Genomic DNA, 24,455 nt, shown 5'->3' with positions numbered 1-24,455 from the left:
AAACAAGTTTGAAAAAAAAGTAAGAATAAAATTCACAATCCATACTTATATAATTTAGTTTTATTATGAATTACATAATTTGAAGATATACATATGTAATGTATGTATGAAAACAAAAATAAAATAAAAGAAAAAACAAACAACATTTTTATTCTAAAACATAGAAAAAAAAATAAAAACAAAAAATACAAATTATTATCATCAAGAAAGTAAAAACAAAAAAAAATCTTATTCTAACATTAGATATATACATTTACTTATTTTATTTTTTTTTTATAATTTATATAATATATAATTTCAATTTTAAGTAAAACAAGATTATGGCAAAGAATAATAAAAAAAGAGAGAAAGAGCACAGAAACTAAAAACTATTTTACATAAACATACATTAATTATACTGTGTTACACAATAAAAATCATGTTAATTACTTTGGAAGTGACCTAGCAGAGGTTGTAGGTATTACCGAGTACATCATATTTTGGCACTTGAAATTTTTCATAGACCCACAAAATTTCAAGTTATCGTCAAAGAACCATTTTTAAAATATTTTCACATTTCAACGATTTCTTACTCTGTCATTTTTCGATCAATTTCAGGTTTTGTACAGTCCTAATCAGTTCTAACTGATTTTGATCAATAAAAACTTATTTGATTCAGCATAAATAGAACAATAAAACTGTTTATACAAAGTTTTTCAAAACAAAAAATGTAGCTTAAAACGGTCTCCGAATTCTAAAATAAACGGGGAAATAGTGTTGTAATTTGAGATTCAGTCCATAAAATCTACACCCAATTTGGTGATTGAGCAAATAAAAAAATATTTCCAAAAAGAACAAGTTTTGTAAAAAAATCTGAAATTGACCGAAAAATGACTGAGTAAAAAATCGTTGAAGTGTGAAAACATTGAAACACGTTTTTTTGACTATAACTTGAAATTTTGAGGGTCTATGAAAAATTTCAAGTGCTGAAAAATGATGTACTCGGTATTACCTACAACCTCTGCTATGTCACTTCCAAAGTATTTAACATGATTTTTATTTTCTAACACAGTGTTATATGTGTTAACGTTAATATTAACGTTATATGAAAATTTAAAAAAAAATATAATATTTATCTTAAAAACATATAAAACAATATATTTATATACACAAGTTTGAAATAACAAAATTATTTATACATAGTTATAAGTTATTACAGTTTTATCATTTTTTTATGGTTTTTTTTTTATTACATTTTATGCAATTTTTCCCCATTTTATTTATTTATTTTTAAAGAATAATTTTAAAAGTTAAAATCCCCATTAAGAAAGAGAGAGAGAGACAGACAGACAGAGAGACATAGAAAACAACGTCGTACATCTTCCATTTTCTGAAATAAGTTGTGAGTTGCAAATATTATGTTTTTCTTTTAAATATTTTTACAAGAAAACTTACCATATTAACTGATTAATTTTATTAGACAAAATGGCTAATTCGCTCTCCATAAGTTCGTATATCTTTCTTTATTTTATTAGTTTTTCTTTTTTGACATTTTCGTGAAGATTTAAAAAATTTGTCAGTGCTGTTTTGACAGCAGTCATCAATCATGTAATTTTGGGTAATTTCGATAATTTTGTACCTCTGCTGTTTTCGAGATAAGATCAAGTAGTTCGTGTTGTTCTTTTTGGTACCAAATTTCAATTTTTTTTTTCTTATTTTGAAATTTATTTAAATATGAAGACAAGTTTAAGGTATTATTAAAAAAAAAACATAATTTAAAGTTTGTCAAAAATCTTATGAAAATATTGACTGTAATTTTTCATTGATTAAATTAAGATAGTAAAAAATCTTGGATCGTCCCGATTTTGTCCCTTATATTTTTGCAATATTAAATTAAAAAAAAAAATTAAATTCAGTATTGAAAGGTCACCTATCCAATACCTATTAGAAAATAAAATCAATTAAGACTGCAAACTTCATCATAGGACAAATCATCTCAAGGTTCGATTGCAAAACAATTATTTTCGAGTTCAATTTATTTGAATGTTCTTCTTTTAAGGAAGAAGTGACACTTTATTTTTATTTTTTCTTAAAAATTGGTCCTCTTGATGAAAAATGTTCCCTGATATGGGGATGGGCTGTGACAATGATTAATTGTCCTATGATTAACTCTGCAGTGATTAGATGAGTTCAAATGATTGACATTTGAATCCATCAAAATTTGACTCTCTAAAAAAAGTCAACTCAAATTTGGACATTTTCTTAAATAGAAACATTTGTGATTTATTTGTTATTGAAAAGTCATGCGTCATAGTACGCATTGGAAGTCATTGGAATTGAATTGGTGGTAAATGATATTGTCGGTACTATAACTTTAGTATTTGTCAGCAGTACTAAATTTGTTTTGAAGAGTGTGTGAGTTATCGTTAAGGTCCTAGAACGTATCAATGTTGACGATTGGATTTGGTGTTCATTGTCATGAACGCGTTCCACAACATATGTGTAAGTCTTTGGAACAATTTGAGTTTCAAGGGACAAAGTAGTTTCTTGAATTGTGGATGTTTCAATAAATGTCAGTGTTTGTTTGGAGGAGGAGGAAGGTGGAATTATTGATGTTAGTGATGATGATAATGCTGATGTTTTAAGAGTTTTCTTTTTAACTTGACGTCGTCGTGAGCATTTTTCGGTTTTGCATCTTCGCCCCATGCGTCTGATGGGTGTCATTACCGTGGTTGACATCATCTTCTTCATTGTAGTTTGTTTTGGCTCTGACGTAATCGAAGACGTAGATGTTTCTTCAACAAAGTGTGATGGTGTTGGTGAGAGCAAGAGCCTACTTTTATTTGTTGCTTCGTTTGTGGGTTTTTGGCTTTGAATCGATGCGGATGATGCTGTAGGTGACAGTTTGGATGGAGGTAAGTTTCTTTCTTGTGATGTGGATTTAGCAAGTTCGTTTGTTGTGCTACTGCTATTGGTACTTTTTCGCAGAGGTTTTCTTTTTCGAACTATCACCTGCCAACGCGGTGCACCACCACCTGGCATCGTTTGATTTGGTTTAATTGCATGGTCCTGCTGCAAGGGGCGCGGGAGCGGGCGCAGTCGTCGTATCAGAGTTTTTTTAATTTTTCTTCTTAAAGCTAATGACGTATTATTTGAGTCATTAGCATAAGAATTAGAGTTAGCATTAGCATTGTCTTCTGTCTTAAAATAAGTTTTTAATTCTACAGCAGTACGTTTTTTCCTTATTCTAGTGCTTAAATAGAGTTTTTTGTCGTCTCGGATAGTTTGCAACATTTTTTTATTTTCATTCATTAAATTATTATTGTCTTTTGGTATTGTTGATGTTGTTGCTGTTGTTGATAAGGCTGAGGTCATTAAGCGGTGATTTAATTTGTTTTTCCCGCTGCTGGCGACACTATTACTACTGACCTTGGAACTGAGTGGGGAGTTCTCAGTAAGGTCAATTAGACTAAAAAATGCTTTGACTGATTTGTTGTTTCTCCAGAAGAATCTAAAGCTATTTCTGACGAAGACGATAAAGATGAAAATTGCAAATTTGTATCACTACTACTACTACTTTGTGCTAGTAAATCTTCATAGATTGTTGAAGGTTCTCCACCATTATTGGAATTGTTTATGAACAAAGCCGATGTTTTGGTATACCAGAGGCTAACATCACCTACTATACTTTCAAGACTTTGAGTTTCTTCAGAAAGAGAATTGCTCTTTAGGCTGTGACTAGAAATAATATCATTACTAGCTGGCAACAAGTATTCTTCGATCTCACTGCCATCTGAACTGTAATAATCTTCAAAATCATCAACGTGCGGTGATGTGGATCGGAAGAGAGGTTGGACACGATTGATTTGTCGCTTGCGCAAAGAAGGTTCAGCCCCTATTTGGACAGTCGATAGAACAGTACTAAATTCGCCGGGTCGTCTTCCGGAAACATACAGTGTTATGACACTCGATTCGACAGCAGGTGGTGGTGCAGCTGAGGCTTGCTGCTGCTTATGGAATTTACGGCCACCTTTTTTGCGACTTCCAGATCTTTGATTACTGTGGTTGTTTGTATTTGTGTTTGTGTTGGACTCGATGATTTGGTCATCTTGAGTATTGTTTGGATAATCTTCAATATCTGAACCATAATCGTTGTATTTTTGGATACCATTGTGATCTAGATCTTGTAAATTATCGGGGAACAGAAGCTGAGGTGGAATGGAGTTTTGAATTGGTAGGGCTGGTTGAGATGGTAGTTGTAGTTGTTGTTGATTTTGGCCCTGAAGCTGTTGTTGCAGCAGATATGGTAAAAGTAGACTGTTTACCTGCTGTACCTGCTGTGCTTGTTGAGTTGGTGTTATTACAATAGTTTCGGTGAAATACTCAGTGGCAGTTATGACATCCGATGAACTGTCATAGATGGTGGTTAAAATCTCCTTTCCATGGAATGTGAGTGGTATAATGGTTGACATTCCATTAGTGACCGTTGTTACGTATGTAGAAGAACGTGTTTTGTACTCTGTAGTTGGTACACCTGGAACTTGTGAATTAGCTTGTGTAGCTTGGCCAGCACCAAGGGCCAATAACGGATTGATATTGGGTTGATTTAAGCCTCCCAAATTTCCTAGCAAAAGTTGTGAAAGTAGAATGTTTGCAAGTGGAGCATTTGCTGCGATTTGGGGTTGCATGGTAGACACGACATTTTCCACTTGATATGCTGTTGAGGGTATCATGTGAGCAAATGAAGTTTTACGACCCCTGATAGTTGTTGGTGTGAATATTACAGTAGTGGTTGGTTGTTCGTGTAATATAAATTGAGTTACTTCGGTAGCTCCGTTCAAGTTGATTGAAGTTTCTTCGCGATTAAGGACCAAGGTTGAGCTGCCGAGAGGGCCAATTATTGAAGTGTATTGATTTGGAGGCACAACTTCGGTACTGCTGGTAGTTGTCAATACGTTTTTGTATTCAGTGACTTTGCCATTGACAATAGGAATGGTTATTTCTGTTGGAGTGGTATGTGTGACGGTAATTGTTCCATCAAAAGCTGGAACTATTGGATCAGTTGTGAAATCACTTCGACTTCTGCTACGTGCTGTTGACCTTGATCGACCGCTAGCTGGAGTTCTTCCACGAGGAAGACTGCTGTGAGTTGTTTCGGTGCTAGGGTTGTTGCCATAGTTCTTTATTCTAGACGATGTTTTGGACCGAGAAGCTGCTGTTGTGGTTCTTCTTGATGATGCTGATGACGATGAGGTACCGCCATTTGGTACTGGACGCCTGAAATTTGTTGAAAGACGTGGCGTTGAATGTTTGGGTGTGGTGTCCTTTTCCCGAAGAGTAAATTGGGCACGATTGCTTGAATTTGGTTTAGTTGGGCGTATGGCTCGATTGTTGTGTTGTTGAGCCGCCTTATTACCGCTGGAATGTGGGGAGGAGGGTGTATGAGCTGGAGAATGAGTACGAGGTGTAAAACGTGATGATGCTCGTGAGCGAACTGTACTTGATTCATCTTCAGTGGTATCTTCAGAGCGTTCTTCAGATGTTGGTTTGGTCGAAGTAGGTCTTCTGAATCTATTTCTAAAATTATTCGCCTGTCGTTTGGATCTTTTTTTAACCAACGATTTTAAGGAGGAAATTTCACTTCGACGACGCCGACTCACATCATCTTGTTCTTCATTTTCAATACCCTCCTCGTCATTTTCATAATCCGAATCCTCATCTTCTTTTTCGTTATCGAAATCGTCCCCTGTGCCAGGTTTTTGTATCTCATCTGCAGTTGCGGCTTGATAAGCGTTTTGAGCTGGGAATAGTCTTCGCGGTGGGAAAAGGCTGTTTTGTGGCCTAGATCTATTTTGAATTTGTCCTAATGTTGATGGACGTGGAGAAACTCTTGGTCGAGAACGTTGGGTTGTTGTTGTAGTGCTAGTTGTTGTTGTGGTTCTCGGTTTCTGGCTAAGTGGTATTCGTCGAGGTGTAACTTGTCCACTTGTTGCTGAATTCCGCTGAACAGCACCACCACCTTGGAACGCTGGGCGATTCAATTGTGGTCTACGGAAGCGCAATAGATTGTTGTTGTTTCTTCGTAGATTTTCAGTTGTAAAATCGGCTTCTTCTTCACTTTCATACCTCTGTGTAATTCCACCCTCGTCCTCAGCACTATCTGTTGGCAGGGTTGTGTAACTGGCAGTGCTTGATAAACTGTCGTAAGACAAAGAAGATGATGGTCTTATTCTTAATCTAGAATTTCCTGGATAAGCGCTTGAAAATGAACGGGCACTTGTTGAAGAGCCTCTAAAACTTCCTGCTCCTCCGCTACGACGAGAGTTTGGAAAACCGCCACCAGCATTGTAGTTCGACGACAATCCCTGTTGTACGCCCCTCGAAGATTGAAGACGATTTCGAGAAGATGATCCTGGGTAGCTTGATGAGGAACCAAATGCCCCCCCAAATTGTGAAGATTTACTCGGACGACCAAATCTCTTACCGCCTTGTGAACTACTTCCACTTATTGCTCCCGGACTTGAAAAGCCGCCAACATTTGATTTTCTTGAACTACTGAAGCGTCCCCGTCCATCTGATTTTATAGCCGGAGTTGCTGTTATTGTTGGTGTTAAGTCAGATCTGGTTATAATAGTTGCACTGCTTTGTAGGATGTTTTTACGTTTAGGTGCGAATTGGGGTCTATTTCTCGAAACAAACGGTCTTATAACAGGTGTAAATGTTTTCTTTTTAGTTTGAAATGATAATCGAGTTCTAGGACGGCCACTTTCATCATCGTCTTCGTTCTCTTCCCCATTTTCATTTTCACTTTCATCTTCACCTTCATCGCCACCTTCATTATTTTGATTGTTTTGATTTTCTTGAGCATCGCTTATAGAACTTTCAAGAGTTTTTTCAACTGCCAAAGCTGGCACAAGAACAGTAGGTTTCACTGATATCAAATTTTGGGTTGATGAAGCTTCGATTCCGATTCCTAAGCCAGGAGCCGGGGTTTTATCAATAATAAAACTAGATGTACTCTCAATTATCTGAGCATAGCGCTGGTCGATAATTGTTCCAATGACCTTCGATTGATAAACTGTTGTTGTTTGGTTTGATAGTTTTGTTCCTGATATTAAACGCACTAGTCCGGTCTTATAAGACCTGGTAGAACTTGATTCACTTGATTCCGGCAAAGCCGCAATAGATAGAGTCTTTTTGCTTTCGTCAATGTTAATAGTTGACGTGCTTGACGATATTTCTGTTGAAGTACCATCAACAACTGTGGCAACTACTTGCGTTTTGAAGTAAAGTGTACTAATACCTTCGGCATCAACGATTGTCTTAAAGTCGTAAGAAATTGTTCGAGGGGGATTCATACTTTGGTCATCAGTTACTTTACTTGATGTTTCGTTTTTCTCCATCTCCTCCAAAGGCAATGTTGCTGTATTTAAATCCAAACTAGCAGTAATTGTTGGCATCAAGACATTTGTGACTGTTTCAAAGCGACTATCAGTGACTGTCTGATCACCGACATATGATGTTGTATAGTAAGTATAAGTGGTGTAAAAGGTTGTTGGTTCTATATCTTTCGATGATAACTCACTCGATGACGACGATGATGCACTAACAACAGGTTCAACAGTTGAAATTGATTCTGACGGCAGACTACTGTCAGTCACAGTCATTTCAGCAGAAACACTTGGTGTAACAACATTCGAAATTGTCTCTTCGCGACTTAAAGTGGTTATTTCGCCTTCTTTGGCAAGCTTAGTCCAATAAGTGAAAGTTGTAAAATATGTAATTGGCACTGTGGCTTCATCCACACTTAGAGTTTTAGTTGGCTGAAGTGTTTCCGTTACAACATTTGTTATAGTTTCTAAACGGCTTACAACATTAGTTGCTTCATTGCTGTACATTGTTGTATAATACGTAAATGTCGTAAAACTTGTCTGGAGGAGCAATGTAGCTGACGGTATAATTTCCTCCGTATTACTTTCCGAACTTATTTGATCTTCAAGAACGCCATTCAATTCAACAATTTGATTTTGGCCGTTCGAACCATTCGAACCGCTCGATGACAATTTAGAAACATCAATAATGGGTACAACTTTTTTCTCGCTCTTTGATGACGAGCTACTGGAAGATGATTCTAGCTCTTGAACACCGCCATGATCATTTTTGGGTCTGATCGATTCTTCTTTTGAAAACAGAACTGTTCTTTGTATGGTTTCATAGGTTGCTGTTGGTTGCAATTCAATAACAGCATTATCTTCATCTGAAACAGCATCGTCAATTTGAAGATATCTTGCTGATGGGCTAACTGCAGCTACTGGCTCCGATTCAGACGACTTCCCAACAATATTTGTGTGGACTTCGGTACGACTCATAATTTCTGTTTCGCCATCAACAAAAATTGTCGTATAATAAGTGTAAGTTGTGAAATAGGTTTTGGCAATTTTGCTATCATCTAGTTGTTCAGTGAGTTTGGTTGGTTGGTCGTCTGAATCTTCTCTCAAAATTCCATCAATTTTGATCAAATCTGACGATTGAAGATCGAATGTTGAAGTAGCATGATTTATTATTGGTGATTTTGTTGCAGTCGGTTCAATTTCATCGCCGCCATCTTCAGTTGAACTAATAGTTTCATGACTACTCATGCTAGATGTGATAACATTTGTAACGATTTCCTTATGACTTGAAATACTGGTTGTTGAATCGTGGAAGAATGTTGTAAGATATGTATAAGTTGTGTATAGGGTCTTGTATATAAGTTCGATTTCTTCACCAGATTCTTGATCACCATTGGAGTCCGAATCGGACTCAGTTTCGTCTTCTTCATCGTCTTCTTCTTCTTCTTCCTCATTCTTTTCAGTTCCATCTTCGTAACCATCACCTGAGGCTGCACTGGCCTCTGTCACTTCAGCATTCTCGCGTACTATCATCATTGGTGTTGTAGCTTGGAGAACTGCATTTATGTTTTCTTGACTGTCTTGAGTATTCGAAGAACTACTGATTTCTAGAGGGCGTTCCAATACTGGAACACTAGTGCTCTTTTGTAATGTAACATAACCTGGAGTTGGTTGAATGCAATAGTGCTTTGTTGCCTGTGCTATATCGAAACTTGGAACGGCATTTGTTTCAATCGACGTTGATGTTTCTGAATTATCATCATTGGGAATAAAAAATGTAGTGTAAAAGGTTACAGTTTTAGGAATTTGTGTTAAATAAACTTGTGACGTGCGGACACAATTTTCAACTTCTTCATCTTCTTGAATTTCTTTTATAATCGGTTTGAATTCTTCTTCTTGTGGATTAGTTTCTTTTTCTATATCTGAATTAGTTGATGATAGGACTGTGACTTCCTCTTCTTCTTTTTCGGTTGAAGGCTCTGTTGCAGGTTGCTCTGGAACAGCTGCAGTTGAAATTGAGTGCTCTGACTCGGGACTTTGTTCAAATGAAGTTGTTGTTGTTTGTTGAACAACATTTGTTTCCGTAGCACTCGGTGAAACAAATTCCAAAAATGGATCATCTTCAAAGAAAACGGTTGTAGCTCCTCCTTCGACTGGAATATCTGGTTGAATTTGTTCCTCTTCTTCTGGTGTCGTTGTTATTGGTGGGGTTTTTGGAGATGGTTTTTCATTGCTTTCAATTGATACCGGCGGCGGTGAACTTTCAGTTGTTGTAGTTTCCAAAGACTTAACACTTACCGATTCTGAGACTTGACTTGCTTTTGAAGCAGCCCTTTCTGCCTCTGCCTTTGCTAAAGATGAATAAATTTTAAATATTTCTTCATCAGATGGTCGAGAGAGCATGACGCGAGATGTGGTTTCGGTTGGTGTTGGAATTGAAATTGAATTTTCTGCCATACTGGAACTTGTATCAGACATTGAAGAAACCAACGTGTGTTCAAACTGATTTAAATCTAATTCAGTAGTTTGGTCGTCTTCTGTTTCGCTTGTTGGCGGCAGAGTTGTCAACTGGTTGGTTTCGTTTTCGTTATCGTTTTCAGGAGAGAGTGTTGTTGGTTGTTGTTGTTCTTCAATATCTTTCATCTCATCATAAAATGAAGGATCTTCAAATGTCACTAAAACATCTTGTTGTTGTAGGCTTTTCGTTGTGGTTTCAATATTTTCACGGTTTAGCATCGTTTCTACATCGTTTTCAAGTAGAGGCTTGTTGACGTATTGCTCTTGTTCTTCTTCTTTTTCTTCCTCTTTGTTCTTTTCTCTCATATCTGTTGGCATTATTCTTAGATCATTAACATCAGTAGAGAGCATTGGAATGACAAAAGTCGGCTCTATTAAATCTTGAGTAATAGTTATTGGAACTTTCAAAACATAAGATGGCTCTTGAGGTCCCAGCGTTGCTTTGCCCTTAATTGAAGTCACTTGAGCCGATGGTTGTTTATCAGCAGCAGACGTACTTGGCGAAAACACAATAACACTATCACCAACAATAGTTGTAAAATCAGCAAAACCATAGTAAGTTACTGTTGACAAGGACCTACTATTGTAGTCGTCTTTCATTACTTGATGATAAAGTAGTTTTGGAGATCTTTGTACTGCAAACGGGCTCGTGGTCTTGGAAAAGGATTTTTCTATATTTTTTTCATTCTTATTTTCTGTTTCCGTGTCCGTTTCGGTTTCCGGAGATGATTCCCAAGAAAATCCACTTGGGGAAAACATATTCTTTATGGTGTATGTTGGTAAATCAACAGCCGGCTGAACTTTGTTAGCCATAATTCTAACTGCATCATCACTATCTGTTGGTTTAACATTATCACCACCAATTGGTGGTTTATTTACATTGAATGGAGCCTCTAACTTTTGTTCGTTCTGATCATCTGCTGTTTTTTCAGGAAAAACAATGAACGATGATCGTTGTTTAGGTACGCTTCCAACAAAATCCGTATTGCCAACAAATAATGAGTTCTTTTCTAATATTATTCTGTCATCAATATCTTGCCAGTCTTTGTCAGCAACCAAATCGTTATGGCTTTGAAGTAATGATCGTGGCTTGGCATAGATATGAGCAGCAGGCTCTTCGCCAATAATGCTCGTATGTACCGCACCACCTCCATTATTACTATTTATTGCACTTGGAGCAATGAGACTTTCCTTGTCGTACAGCACCCTTGAGCTTTTCTTTAACAATTGGGCGTAAATACGTCCATTTTCTAAAGTTGTTCCTAGCACCTGAGTTGCATATTCAGTTGTAACACCTTCTTGAATAAATGTACGAGCCGTGGATGTCAAAAGTCCCACATTTGGACGGACGTTCAAATATCGGCCATGCTGCGATGCTGTCCGATTATCATTGCTTACCAAAAGGACTGTCGTTAACTCTGTTTTTTTTGTTTGTATTTATTTTATTTATGTTTTATTTGGGTTATTTCATTTTTTTTTTGTATCCATTTGCATATAGAATGTACATGTGTTTATATTTACAGGTTTTTTATTTTAAGTTAAGGAGACAGTTGAAGTGTAGAGTAGTAAGAGGAGTACAGAGAAAGAAAGAAATAAAAACACACAAAATTAAAAAAAAGTTAATACAAATTAAAATATTTACTCGTAATAACAGCTTTGTTTTTTTTTTTTTTTTTTTAAGTTAAAAAGAAGCATATTTACAAGAAAATTAAAAAAAAATTAATTATTATTTCTATTATTTAATGAAATATACAAAAAAAAAAATACCTTCATCTCCTAGCCTAAGGGCAGGTGTAGGCTCCACTATATAGGGTCCAACTGCAAAATTACAAAGAAAAACAAAGTTATTCCATATTCTATAACTTAAATTATAAAGAAAAATAGATTACAGAATAGGTACACAAAATAAAAATGGGAAATAAAATCTTAAGTTCCCCACGTTACCTTGTGAAAATAAACTTATAGCTACTGTTGTTTAATTTAATGAAGATGCCTCGTTCGAGACTTGTTGTAACCCTTTATATACCTAAATGGTAGCTATTTGAAGGAATGAGCTTCAAATTCACTGAAAGAGGTGTGAGTGTTTATTGCGTGACCACTGATTGCATTTTTGAGATACTATTGCTATTCTTATTTATTTTTTTATTTATTAAGTACAGCTAAATACTAACTTCAATTTATTTTTTTTTTTTTTTATATTCCCACGCCTCTTGCCCCCCCCCCCCCCCCCCCCCCATACCGCACGCGCTGGAGTCCATTTTCACCGAGTACGAAATAAATATACACATTTTAATAAACATAATAATTAGGTATACATTTCAAAATCGAGTAAAAATTAGATTGAAATTTTGGTGATAAATTAAGTGATTGGTCAAATGAATTATGAAATCTATAATTGAAAAAATTAAATAAACTGAACTTTACAATTAAAGTAGAAAATCGTTCTTAATTGGTACGATAGTTTGAGATTAATATACGATTGGGGACATTTCTGAAATTTCGTTGAGGAATGTTAAAATTAATGCGAAACAAAAGGTGCAAAGAGTCTATTTTTCCATTAATTAATTTTACAATGAACGAAAAACATAAATAAGACCTTCTATTCTGAAGACAAGGCATGTCAATAAGTTTACGTATGTCTATTTATGGGGAGAGGTCGTAAGGGTTGTCCCAACCTAGGCCTCTTAAGGCAAATCGCAAAAACCTTTTTTGAATCCTCGCTAGTGACACTCATAATGAGGCGACCAAACCTGACAAGCGTACTCCAGGATCGGTCTAACAAAAGTAACGATTAGCTGTTTTGCAATAAAAGGATCAGAAAACTGACGTGACTCTCTCTTAATCCAACCAAGAAGTGAATTGGCTTTATTACTTAAGTGTTCTATAAATTCCAGTTTAGGATCAAATAAGATACCAATGACATGTTAGAGAGTTTTCTTGTAAAACTCATGAAATTACATTACAAATACGAAAACACCAGTCAAAAAATGAATTAGGGGTCACATAGCAAGATTTCACAATCACGAACATTTGAGACACTTTTTAAGATTGTAATATCACCCGCATAAATAAAGCAATTCGAATGGTTCAAGACGGATGGTAAGTCATTTATGAAGAGTGTACTGAATACTGTATACAAATATAGGGCCCAAATGGCTGCCTTGCGGGATTCCAGAGTTAACACAAAAGTATTTTGATGAACAACCATATGGAGCCTACAAAATTCAAAACGAATACTTTTTCGTTGCTTGTTAAGAGATGGTTTTTTTTTTGGACTTTTAATGGGTTTAAATGATCCGTGCTGTTGTTTACTCTGAGTAATGTTGAAACACTTGCAGTAACACCAGCTTTTCGTTTGATTTTTGCCGCAGAGTCACTATAGAATTTGAGGCAGATCTCAAAATTTCTCGTCGATTAACTGCAATTTTTGCCGTTTTTTTTTTTGCCTCAATTCATGTTTTTCCTGTACGAACTTTTATTTCTGAGGTACGAATAGGCAACAATAAAACTCCTATCCATTTTCGTAGGTACAGCAGGCCCGGTCAGTCCTTGTTTATTTAACAAATCAATTTTAGCTCTTTCGACACTATTCAAAGCTTTTAATATACTAATTTGTTTTTAAGTTTGGTAAGCCAATGACCTCAAAACTCTTACAAACAACGAAGATATTGACGTTTAAGACTGCATTTTTCCATATGGGACGCTTTGTAAGAGAACAGGAAAAAATAACGGTACTTTGTGAATCATTCTTTCTGATTTGTTTTCTCAACATCACAAGCTAACGGTAAGCATCATCAAATAAAACATTAAAGCTCAATCTTTGGAAAAATGGACAAAATACCTTTGAAAATTTGTGTGCTTATTAAGCGGAGTGTATGTAGGTTAAGGTGGTACAATAGTGCGCACTTTAGACAAAACACCAAATAATACAATAACAAAAAGAATTTAACTACAGTTGAAACTCGATTATCCGAGATTTGATTAACCGGGACGCTCTATTATCCGTGATGAAAATATTTGAAATTCTTTCTCGACAATAAACAAAATTTATTTATTTAAACTCTATTATCCGTAATAAACTCTACTATCCATAATATGAGAACAGGAAAGAAGAAAGTTTAACTAAAAAATACAAAATCAGCACACAAAAATAAGGAAAATATTTTAAATTGTTTTTGTAGAAAGTCTTATTTTCTTATTATTATTATTTTTTTTTTTTTTTTTGAAAAGTCGAATTATTCTGGAACAACATATCAGGATTTACTGCTAGTTGACCGCATTCACATTAATTCAATCGAAGAAAAGCAACGGGTAAAATCCCCTGTCACACAATAGGTGTGTTTTTTATTACCACCGAGCTTAGCTGGACAAAAAAACGCCTCGGGGCTTAACCGGAAATCTTGGCAGCACTGCTTATTGAATGTTCCAAAATCAGCAGAAACAAAAAAAATTAAGAGTTTTTATACTTATCGCTTTCCGGTTTTCTTGTATTTTTCTTGTATGTTTTACAAAGAGATACAAAAATGTATGCTAGCAAAACTTGTTAAATAAATTTTGTCATTTCAAACGTCAGTTTTCCCGTTTGTAAACCAATTCTAAACAATTCATGAAAAAATTAGTTTAGTACCACAGATTTAAAACTGTTCAAAAAGTTAACCCAGAATTATAATTGGAGGAAGCAGTCGGAAGCTTATGTCAAATCCTACGTTTCTGTTGTTGTTTGCTTTGAATTTTTGATAAGTTTTCATCCGTCGAGTGCGGTTGGAAGCGCTGTTCCCCTCCGTTGAATCGGACGCTTCAGTCAATTATAGTTCTTCCTTTAAGCCCAGGGATATCATCGGGCTTAACAACTAAGCCCAAGGGGCTAAGTTGTTGTTGCATTTAACATGTAAATTGCTAAGCTAAGCTAAGCCTGGTGGTAATAAAAAAAACCTAAACATGCAACAATTTTTTAATTTTCCTTAAAGTTCATAATACTCGTAATTAATCTCGTGATATTGTAATGTATGTTCAAACAAAAATATGAATATTTACGTTTATGGAATAATTTTTTAATTGTTTTCTTTTTCTTTTAATAAATTTTTTAATAAAAACTTAAAAACATATAAATTTTTTCTTGAAAAAAAAAATTCTATTATCCGGGATTTTCGATTATACGTAATGGGCTCGGTCCCGACCATCCCGGTTAATCGAGTTTCAACTGTACTTGTTTAATATATATTTTTTAGTTTATAATCAAAGCAACGAAAAAAACTTAAAACTGGTAACAAAAATGTATAAATTCAATAGTTATAAACAAAATACTACATTAGGTCGTTCGCGCACTCTTATACATAAGAGTGCGCAGCTGGGTACAGGTGTAACTTCACACAAAAGGCGCAAATAAAACTGACTATAAACAGAGTATTTTTCGACCTATCACTCCTTGCATGAGGAACACTCTATTTAGTCTTCGATTATTTAGTCTTCCGATTCCGAGAAAATTTCAACATTTCCTAGTCCTAGTTTTGCAAAATGTTTTCTTTTTTTCGACTTTTCAATACCCCATTATTTGTTGATTGTAATTTTTTGTTGTTTAGCGGAAAATTTAATTTGTTTGGCAAGAAAAATTAGAAAAAAAAAGAGCTAAGAAAATTAAACTTAACTAGCACCTCTGTTTACAAACACATTTGCAGGAATTTTTCACAGCCGATCAAACTCATTTAGATCTTTCCAAAATAAGTGCATTCAGTCTAATATTCCCTTTCAAATCGTAGAAAATCACTTTGCGCACTCTTATCGACCGCGCACTCTTATCGACCGCGCACTCTTATACCATCCTACCCTATATATATTTTAACATTATTTGTGTATGTATTTGTTTTCTAAAACATACTACCCACTACCTAGAAAAAGTTTTACAAAATTATACTTTATTTGTTTTGTTTTCTGGTATATGAAAGGCGGATACACCAAAATCATTTCATACCATCAAAATATAAATGAGTTAAATTCTGCCAAGAATGGGCATCTATTCAGCTGCAACAACTTTATCTTGTAATTTCCATAGAAAACTTGTTTAATAAGGCTCTCTGTCATCAGGAAATGTATTACTTTTTGTGGATTTTGTACATGCCAACGCCATCAAGACTCCATTTATACAAATTCAACTTTTTGCTTAGATTATTTTTTAACCGGTTGTTATGATGATGTTACTCTGTTGCAAAAACAAAACTTTATTGATAAATTATCCTACAATACTGTGCGAAAATTGTATTTGATTTTTGCATATTTTGTCTGATTTTGTTAAGCTTGTTTGCTTCTTGCCTCACGAACAGATAAATGGAAATTCTAGTGATTCTGTGTTTATTAATATCATTCCTTATCTTTGCTAATTCACCACTCTCCAACAATTTAGAGGACAGACTACAGGGGTCTTCTTATTGTAAATAACAAAACGAACGGCAGTTTTAAATGAAAAAAAAAATATATATATATATTCAGGCTGCAAACTCAAAACAAAAGTCAGAACGATAGCTAGAGGCAGTCGTTAATTCAATACGAGTATCCTTTTTTTAACAATTCTCGTTTTACACAATTTCCCTCGGGATTGCGTACGGGTTTTCCAGCACGCATCCCCTTGAACTTTCTTAGTTGATATTCTAAAAGTATCTCCAAAAATATCTAAAAGCATATACAAAATACGTTGCAATACAATATAGCATTTCACCAGATTTATCAAAATCTAAAACTTGAACAACACAGCACTGTAAATGAAAAATGCAACAACATAAAAAATACACATTCCTTCGGGTTTCTTTATATGAAATGAACATGTTGTACGCACACGCAGAGTGTGTCAGAGATTGTTGCTCCCGGTTGTCGCTGCTGGCAACTTAATACCAAAAGGATGTCATTAAAGTAGATACTTGAGGTTCCATATCCATAATCATCATCATATTTATATTTATTTATTAATTGAAGATGCATTTATTTTTGTTAAATATAAAAACAATAAAAATGACAATGTTTTCACACATAATCAACTCGGAATTTTATTTACATATATATTTTGCTCAATGTTCATGTTAATCTGGTCACACTTTTAATGATACCACAACAATATTCTCCAGCAGCTTATTTGGTGTGGGAAAAATTAAACAAACGATGCTAATAAAGTTGCTACTTATTTATAAGTTGCGTAAAAATTGGTATAAGGTTTGTGAAGTTTTATTTAACATTACACATTCAGTTTGAACAAAAAAAAATTAACTTTTAGATCATGATTACTCAATCTTTTACACGAGTTATGATATATAACTCGCTTTTTAAGTTGAATTTGTAATTAGGTTTTCTTTTAAGTATTTTTAGCCAAACTCAAAAAATAACTGTAAAATTGTAGGAGTAGAATGGATTTGGAAAATATTAGGCTTTAAGGTGACATCATTTTTGTCTATAAACTTTTATATTAAAAAAATTGACAAATGATAAATGAAAAAAAGGTATTTTTTTCTTGTAAATTATAATAGGCTTGTAAATTATAATAGGCTTCAAAAAATTATTCTGTTTTTCTACAAAACATACAGATACAGATATGTCAAGTCTAAATCTTTTGCTAAAGTACTATATAACAGTACCCTTCAATATTATTAGGCCCAAGCGAAAAATTTTTTAATTTAAATTTTATTTTGTCTCATTTACTTACACTTATCATGTGGATACGGATTGACTTAAAAAAAGTTAAAGAATTCAAAAACTTTGATAAAAAATAATTCTATGGAATTCATACCCCGGAGAGTTAACAGACCTGACCATTTCTTAAATTTTTGTATCGAGAAATAAGCTAACATTCTTAACTTTCGGAGCTTATGTAGAGATGCCGCGAACATTCGGCCACTATTTGGTATTCGGCCTAATTTTCTGGTATTCGGTATTCGGCCGAAAAGTTTAACTATTCGGCCGAATACCAAATGGAGAAGAAAAAAGACATAAATTATAATACCAAAAATGTGTTTTATTAAAAAATTGTAATTTTAGTACTTATAATCTACTAAAGGCAAGTTGTGGTGAATGAAAACTATTAGTTCCACATTTGTTGGTAGTAAACGATCACGTTTATCTTCTTAGACTATTCCTGCTTCGAAAAATAGTCTTTCGCTGTAAAAATTTGTCCCAGGAGAATAAAGGTAGACTTTAGCAAACATGTATTCTTGAGACAAATTATAAAATTTTTGAAACTACCAACGTTTTTTTCTTAGTGTCCTTGGCCGAATATTCGCGGCCGAATATTCGGTAGGTACTCGGCCGAGGAGCGTGGCCGAATATTCGGTATTCGGCCAAATCAAAGTTCGCGGCATCTCTAGAGCTTAGTCCCTGTTGCACGTTATTTTGTATCAAAATCTATGAATTCCTTAACTTTTTTTAAGTCAATCCGTATCTACAATTCTACATGATAAGTGTAAGTAAATAAGACAAAATAAAATTTAAGATATTTCCACAAAAAATTTGAAAATTCAGCAACATGAACCAAAAAATTTTATTTTTTTCGCTTGGGCCTAACTTTGCTTCGCAGATATCTGCTTCCGAATGTAAGAAAAAAAAAATGTAGTTGCAAATAACTCAGCAACCTGACCTCCAATCAAATTAAAAGGATTATGTCTTGAGCAGGGCCGTCTTTAACTATCCTGAGGCCCTTGGGCACACAACAATTTGGGGGCCTTTGGGAAAGTAAAATTAGTACAATTGTTTTTTTTTTTTTGACGGTACCTACCTACTTGCCATAGAACCGGTTTCTTAACGTAAACGACACAACCGATTTTAATGAAAATTTTTACATAAAAAGGTTTAAACTGATATTAAAATTAAGATAACTTAAAAAAAAATTATTTTTGGATTAAAAAAAAATGATTTTTTTTTTAAAGTTACCTTTTTAATGAATTTTATGTGTCAATCTTTAAATACGAGAGCAATTCGCAATTCAAATTAAAAAAAAATGTGGGGGTGCCAACCATTGTACCATGGCGTTTTCCATTGAACCAAAACATTGATGTACTGTCGACGAGCCGGCAATAGTTTTTCTTAAACGTTTTCCAACGTCAAAAGTATTGATGTTCTTTTGCCGACGAATTGATTCTATTTTCGTCTTTTAATACGAATCTACACATATTTTTACACTGATTTTAACACACACTACAAATTTGACAATTTTGCAAACTTCAAACGAAATTATTATTTAAGGATAAAGATAATGGAAGAGAAATCATTGTTTTTATTAATAAATAATCTTACCTACAGTGGAAAAAAAAAGATATTTTTCTTGTTTTTTTGAAAATTGAATTTGGGTTTGGTCATTTGGATTTAAAATTTTGTCCGCATACAACGCCACATAATTTGCCCGACAAAAATGTTTTGAGAATAAATGAGTGAGAGAAATTTTCGTTCCTTCGGGGCCCCCTTGAGAATGGGGGCCCTGGGCACGTGCCCCGTGTGCCCTTATGGTAAAGACGGCATTGGTCTTGAGTGAAAATGTATATAAACAAAAGAACTGGCAAACGAACTTTTGTTGCAAGTTAAAAGGTAATTCAAAGAAAATTCGAACAAGAAGTATTTGTCTAATCGAATTACAAAAATTAAGTTTTAAATATGTATCAAAACAGCAAGTGGGGGAGTTGGAAACGTTGAACTATGAAATTATTGAGCTTCCATTATAAAGCTTCCAGTGCTTTTGTTTTGCAAGAATCCTCCAACGAAAAAAAAAAAACATTGGTGCAAAATTTTAAACGATTTGGTAAAATGCTTTAGCCATTTTAGTAAGTTAATAAGTCAAAAAGCAAACTGATTTTTAATTTAGTAAATGACTAAATAGCTTTAGCAGTTTACAAAATCGTTTAAAATTTTGCGCTATTGTAGGTATCTTGAATAAATTTTTACTTCAGTCAACGCAAATATTTAAAATATGTAGGTATAAATTATGATACAATTTTCAAAAGAAAATACCTGCACCTAGAGTAATTCAGATAGTGACGACCTTGGAAAGAATTTAATTTCGTAGTTATACCTACTATACGAACAAAAATAACAAATTAACTATTTCAAATTTGAAATTTTGAATAATTAAAGAAAACATTATGCAAATTTTGACTTAAAATTTGTGATTTCACTAGACAAACATGTTCCAATCTTTTTTTTATCTACCAATATTTTATTTGCTTAAATAATTTTTTTGGCAACAGAAGTAATTTTTTAGGTCGAATTATTATACATAGTTTGTTTAGGTTGAAAAGTTTATGACATATAAGTTGATTTTTATTTGATATGTTATTTGAAGAAAAGAAAACGAATAAAATGAATATGAATTGAGGAGAAAAATGCAAAAGATATGCAACTTCAACTACCAACAGTCAACACCACCTGTAATGTAACCTTGCTTTTGAAAGACGTGTTCCATTCGGCTTGAGGGGACGACGCTTTCACTTCTTCCACGATCACGACATCGATAGCTTGTGAATTGTGATATGTTTTTTTTTTTTTTTTTTTTCATTTATTTATTTATCTGAACAGGTATTTTTTGTTATTTGAAAGAAATCGGAATATTTTATTCATATAAACCTAATTATTGTATAAGATCTATGATATAGTTAATAACAATGAACTTTTGGAATTGATATTATATAGCGGCGAAAAAATTTCAAGGCAATGCAAGGTTTCGTTTCACATTTCGTTCTTTACAGGTGTATAGGTGGCGGTAGTATTATATTTTAAATCAAGTTTTAAAAGCCAATTTAATTTGACCAGATATCAGTGCAACTTTTTTTTGCAATGTTCCTGTTTTGTTGCAACTGCCAACAAAGTGATTATATGAATAATGATAAATCACGTCATCCGTGGATTTTTCTTTGAATATTTAAATACAAATAAAGGGGAAGAAATTAGTAAAAAAGAGAAATTTTTTAGAAACATCACTTCTTTTGTGTTATGCCATCTCTGCGATGAAATAAAATTATAAGATATTGATGTATCTAAGTGTCTAATGGGTGTTGGCATCATTATCATCTAATGACGACGCGACGGGTGTTAGATTACCTACATGTTGCTGCTGCTTTAGTGTGTTTGTTTAACTTAAAATACACATCCGCATCTTACTGTCTATCAAAAAAAATTTTGAAATCGATTCGCAAAGATCAATAAATATGACATAATGCTTAATGCAGTTGAGCTGATAATGTGAGGGTAAATAGTGTAAATACGAGTATGTATGTAGGTACCTACATTTTTAACACTTTTTGAGTTTGCAATTTGCTTGCGATGTAGGTATTGTAGGGCAACTTTAGGATTTGTTATTATTCAATGCTTTCCATTTAGCAACCTTCTTAAAATTACCACTTTGTTGGAAAAAAAACATTTATTACTCAGCATTGACATTTTTCAACATTTCTGCCAATCAAAAAATCAACTTTCTATGACTTTCGTTTAGAAAACATTTTTTTTTGTCATTTCACCCTTATTTACCCTATTAAATTGTTCAATCTTATCTTTTATGTTTTGAATATGAGTCAAATGCTGGAATGTTTTTCGTTTTCGTTTTTTTTTTCATTGGTCACCTTTTTGTTATAAAATTGTAGTCTCAAAATGAATTCATAGCTTTAAGCCAGAAAGAGCTGCTAAAGCGACCCAATGAACTGGATCACGAAGTAAAATAGAAAAAAAAGCAAAATAATTCTCAACCGGTGCTACGACCTAATAACTAGAATTCTTCAGCTTAAAAGCAACACATTATGTATGTAGATTAAAATAATAAAAAAAAAAAAAAAAAAACACTAAACAAAGTTATTCTGCTGTCCGATCTTTACCCAGCAACTATAGCAGACAGCCACCATCATGTAGGTACTCTACAATTACCACGACCAACGACGACGTGGATGCAATTATTTAAGACGTTAGTTGTTCTTTTCATTTTAAGGTCATTCGCTATGCCACACAGCATCTGTATAGTTGCATTTATGCACCTGAGAGCAGTGTTGCCATTAGTGCAGATTTATCTGTATTTTTCAGATTTTAAACCCATTCCCAGACATTTAAGAACCATAAATCTGCAGTGCAGATTTTATCTGCAACTGAAACTTAACGATGGATTTCATTTAAAAAAAAAATCCAGTTAAATGGTAATTAAAGTAAGGCCAAGGACGAATTAAGACATCATTTATTTTGCCAAAACTATCAATTTTTCCTAGGTATTATTTAACTTTAGTTTTTGAATCAGCTGGAATTTGTTCATAACATTCTATAATTTTCCTTCTTGAAATCTAGATTTCATTTTCCCAAATGCAAATTGTAACAAAAATTCAGTACGATATTAATTTTATACATTTTCATGGCAACATTGCCTGAGAGTGAATCTGCGAGACACTGCAGTGAGGGCAATTCATGCAATCTTAATCTTATATACAAAACGTAAGAAGGATGATAGAAAAACAAAAAAAAAAAAAAAGAGTGGGGGACAGCTTCTCAGAAACAGGTATTAGTGAGTTGACATTTTAAAAATATCATATCGATAGAGATTTTCTAGCCCGCCTTATAATGACACGCAACTTAGATACTTTTTCCCAACGAAATAAAAGCAAAAATAGTGGCTTTGGTGGGGGGTTCTTGTTTAGTCTTTGTTCAATTAAGCCTGATTCTAACACGACTACAAATACATCCAAGTTATTAAATCAAAATAAGAAAAAATATTTCGATTGCAAATAATTCAGCAACCAGGCTTCCAAGTTTTTGATTTGAGAGCTTAAAGAAACATACCTTTTTGTGTCTCAAGGGAATTGCAGGACTTTATTTGTAAATGTATTTTTTTCGAAAATCTTAGAAAAACAGATTTGCAATCTTTTTACTTGAATGCATAGGTAGACTAGTTTACTGTGAACTCGTATCTGTAAACGAAAATTTGTTTCGAGAATATCTGATTTTGAATGTAAGAAAAACAACATACAACTTTATGAACTAAGTTATTAGTTTTTCTTAAAGTTGGCTCCCTAGAATGTGTAGCTCTATCACCTACTTTTTTCATGTTGATAGCGCGCAAAAGTCCGTTGTAGTTGTAGATCTATCAGTCAAATTTTCAATGGAATTTTTTTAGACACAATGTTCATACTTCTTTTGTCTTGGCGTCTTTCTACATAAATGAATTGCACCACAATATGAAAATTTTTTATTATTACAAATGCTTCGGATATATGTACATACAATGCATTATATGCAATAAGCATTGTGCATTTCGTTCGTATTATTATTTTATCTTTTGCATGAGAATCGCGAACACGATAAGTTTAGCAAACTAAATTACCAAAGATCTACTACCCTGGTGCTACAGTACCTTGCCATATTATTAGGCCCAAGTGAAAAAAAAATACAATTTTTTTGTTCATGCTGTTTTTCCTTTTAAAGTTTTTGTCGAAATATCTTAAATTTTGCTGTCTCATTTAATTACACTTATAATGTAGAAAAGGATTGACTTAAAAAGAGTTGAATAAATTATAAATTTTGATAAAAAATAACGTGCAAAAGAGAATAAGCTCTAAAAGACGTTTTCTATGGAGTTCATGGCGGACCCATGCCAAAGACCCCATTATGCACAAATATAGAATCTTTGAGCCTCGAGCCTATTTCGAAATCGTAGGATCAAAACGAAAACGTCTTTAAGAGCTTAATCCCTTTTGCACGTTAATTTTTATCGAAATTTATGAATTCTTTATTTTTTTTTAAGTCAATCCGTATCTACATGATAGGTGTAAGAAAATGAGACAAAAAAAAATGTAGGATATTTCGACAAAAAACTTTTAAAATTCATCAACATGGTCCAAAAAATTGTATTTTTTTCGCTTGGGCCTAATAATATGGCAAGGTACTGTAGTTGTAGTGCTGTAACATAGCTCTGTGTAACTCCTTATAGATACATTTCTCATTTTTGTTTTGTTTTGTTTTTAATTATGTTTTTATTGAAGTCTTTTCTTTTAAAAAAATTGGGTGATAGATATGGTTATAGCAATGCACTCGAAATAGTTACACAAAAGTTTAAAATAAATTAAGATCTTGATCAAATCAGGACAAATTGGATTATCAACTTCATATATCAATTTCTTACAAATAGATTGTAGCTAGCTATAGGTGCAACTTAAAGTACCTACATAAACTATGTAACTATTTTTAATTTGCTAAAAAGAAAAAAAAAAGAAAATATAAATAAGAAAAAAACAAAGAGAAAACAATTCCAAATTACTTTCACTACTAAACCATACATTATCTACATACATATATTCACATAAAAAGCCATCAGTCTCCAATACCTTTATACCTTATTTTTAAATAAAAAAAAAAAAAAATAAAGCAGACAGACGGACGCGGAACGGACGGTATGTTGAGCCTGTTGTGGGAAATATCTTTGAATTAATTAATAAAAAAAAAAAAAAAAACAGGTAATATCCGTTATACATAAGTTCACAAAAGCATCTAAACTTGTATCTCTTTTATAATTCCGGCTTTTAGTCAAGAAGATAAGAAGACAGTAGGCTAAGAAGAGTTTTGTCGAAACTTGTTATT

At 33.5% G+C, this 24,455-nt stretch overlaps 1 protein-coding gene across 1 annotated transcript in view; it reads right to left on the bottom strand.

The window, feature by feature from the left end:
• Nucleotides 1-211: 211 nt before the first annotated feature.
• The window catches only part of LOC129920510 (mucin-2), a 29,970-nt gene continuing 5,726 nt past the window's right edge, over nt 212-24,455 (bottom strand). Inside the window, exons 2-4 of the mRNA XM_056001793.1 lie at nt 11,655-11,705; nt 1,435-11,305; nt 212-1,369 (exon numbers count right to left, since the gene is read on the bottom strand). Coding sequence (XP_055857768.1) covers nt 3,444-11,305; nt 11,655-11,705 — 7,913 coding nt within the window. The 3' untranslated portion in view covers nt 212-1,369; nt 1,435-3,443. The remainder of the gene's footprint in view (nt 1,370-1,434; nt 11,306-11,654; nt 11,706-24,455) is intronic.

Source organism: Episyrphus balteatus, chromosome X (assembly GCF_945859705.1).
Source record: "Episyrphus balteatus chromosome X, idEpiBalt1.1, whole genome shotgun sequence".
In the NCBI taxonomy this organism is placed as follows: Eukaryota; Metazoa; Arthropoda; class Insecta; order Diptera; family Syrphidae; genus Episyrphus; species Episyrphus balteatus.
The sequence above is the reverse complement of the archived record's forward strand: the minus strand, read 5'-3'. Positions and strand labels throughout refer to the sequence as shown.